The sequence below is a fragment of the Galeopterus variegatus genome, unplaced genomic scaffold, assembly GCF_000696425.1.
Source record: "Galeopterus variegatus unplaced genomic scaffold, G_variegatus-3.0.2 Scaffold688, whole genome shotgun sequence".
NCBI classification, from domain to species: Eukaryota; Metazoa; Chordata; class Mammalia; order Dermoptera; family Cynocephalidae; genus Galeopterus; species Galeopterus variegatus.
In genome coordinates, this window is record NW_007726799.1 from 417670 (window position 1) to 419876 (window position 2207).

General features: G+C 49.0%; 1 protein-coding gene across 2 annotated transcripts in view; it reads right to left on the bottom strand.

Moving 5' to 3' along the window:
* Positions 1–2207, bottom strand: part of RBM3 (RNA binding motif (RNP1, RRM) protein 3) — a 3260-nt gene continuing 1053 nt past the window's right edge. The window contains exons 2-6 of one of the 2 annotated variants that reach the window (XM_008571451.1): positions 1960–2066; positions 1211–1316; positions 1003–1108; positions 437–519; positions 1–92 (exon numbers count right to left, since the gene is read on the bottom strand). In XM_008571451.1, coding sequence (XP_008569673.1) covers positions 462–519; positions 1003–1108; positions 1211–1316; positions 1960–2066 — 377 coding nt within the window. In that variant the 3' untranslated portion in view covers positions 1–92; positions 437–461. Of the gene's footprint in view, positions 93–436; positions 523–1002; positions 1109–1210; positions 1317–1959; positions 2067–2207 lie in introns of both variants that reach the window. The other variant, XM_008571450.1, reaches the window with a different exon arrangement.

The following is a 2207-nucleotide window of genomic DNA, read 5'->3' on the forward strand; positions in this document are numbered from 1 at the left end:
AAAACAGATGTTTCAGTGCAGCTCCAAAAATCTTTATAAATACAGCCATTTGGAAGGACGATCCTGGATCAGAAGTGTTATTCCTTGTGTATCTGAGAACAGTAAGAAGAGGAAGAATTGTGATATGAGGAAGGAACAGGCTGACAATATGCTCACCTGCCAGAATTGACAGATGCCGAGAGCTGGACAACAGGGACACCCCTCCACTGCCTCCATCCCCCAAAAGAGCAGGATTACAGGAGACACCCCCTGCAAGCACACTAGCCTTGACATGCACCTGAGAGCAAGGAAGGCTTAGGAATGGTGTTTGGTGAGCTGGCAGGGTGAGGTATGCAAGGGTAGCAGAAAAAGTGAGCAGCCTGGCCAGAAAAGGTGAAAGGAACATGACAGGGTTTGATAGACAGAGGTTTGCTCAGTGCCAATACCCAAGTCTCACCTACATTATGTGGGCATGCCTCATCTCAATTGTCATAATTGTCTCTGTAATTTCCTCCTGAATAGCGATCATAACCACCCTGGCTTCTGGGAAAAAGCACACAAGTTTTACAGGAATGTATCAGACACCACCGATAATAATGTTAAAAACCATGTATGTCAAAGTTTTATATATATATATATATATAATACATGTCACATTTTATAATATGTATGATAGTATAAGTCTTAAATACAAAAACAATATGTTAAACACATGAATATCACATAGTAAATACAATTTTATGGCTTACAACTTATATACAACATAATACATATTACACGTTAATGCAACGTATCGCTACACAATTAACCAACACAGTACAATCAACACAGGTATTATCTACCATGTTGTAATTATACCACTATACAATGAACGCACTCACTACACATAACTCAAAATATTAAGTTTCATACTTGTTTTAAGCACACAGTAATGTCACCAAGGTGTGATAGGTATGAACACGCAGGCAGCTGAGCTCTTAAGGAGAGGGAAGCAGCAGTGAACCCCAACCCTCACCTACCTACCTGCCACTATAGTCTCTGGACCGTCCATGTCCATATCCATATCCATATCCATATCCTCCAGGTCGACTGTCATACCTGCCGCTCCCATAGCCCTGGTCCCCGCCACCTGCAGCAGATAAAAAATATTTAAATAGTAGTTATCCAGACATAGGCCACTAATAAGTGGCTCTCCCTCTCACCCCATGATCAAACTTACCACAATGCTTACCTCTAGAGTAGCTGCGACCACGCCCATAGGCCCCAAAGGCACCCCCTCTGGTTCCCCGGGCAGACTTGCCCGCATGGTCCACACGGATTTGGCGACCATCCAGGGACTAGGTGTGGAAGACACAAGGATGATTGGTTGGCAAACAGTCAGGGCAGTGGAGAGGGAAGAGTGGGCATGGGCAGGTGGGCAGAAGAGCCCAGAAATTCCTACTGAGCACCAGGTTCGGGGTGCCGTGTTCCAGAAGAAGCTCCTTTGACCAGAATGGCACCAGCAGGAGCTGTAGAACCCCACAAAATGACCTGAATTCACCGTGTTCCCCCTGCTACTACTTACATCTGGACTGAACTCAAGCTGAGTTCTCCTCCCCACTCCTCTAAGCTGCCCGACTATCAGGGCTAGATAAACACCTCTCTTGGTTTGAGGCTTCAGAGTCCATCCCAGAAGACTCACGAGGTCCTCTCCGGGCCAGGCCCACAGGTCTGCAGACTCTACTACCTAAGCCCAGGGCAGGTCAACCATCCACGGGTGGCTTCTCGGCCTCATGCAGGACCAGTCGTCGCCTCCCAGGTAGCCCGGCTCTGTCTGCCGCTGCCCTCCACCCCCTAGAACAGAAGGCAGTCACGCTCCTGTGAGTAGGTACTGGGGGGCTTGGTGGCCGCGCTGCCCCTAGCAGACACAGAGGGAAAAACAGAAAGAATGGAGGAAGTGATAGATGGGAACAGGACCCCTCTGCAGGTAAGAGGCTTCACCTCTCCATTCATGGCTCTCATAGCATCTGAGGCATGCTCTGGGTTGGTGAAGGTGATGAAGCCAAAACCCCGGGATCGCTGAGTCTCCCGGTCCTTGACCACGACCACTGAGGAAGGAAAAGATGGAAAAACGTGGTTAGCATCAGAAAGGATAAGTGACGGGCCGGCCCGGTGGCGCACTGGATAGTGCGCCGCTTGGGAAGCGCGGCGGCGCTCCCGCCCGAGTGTTCGGATCCCACATACAGACC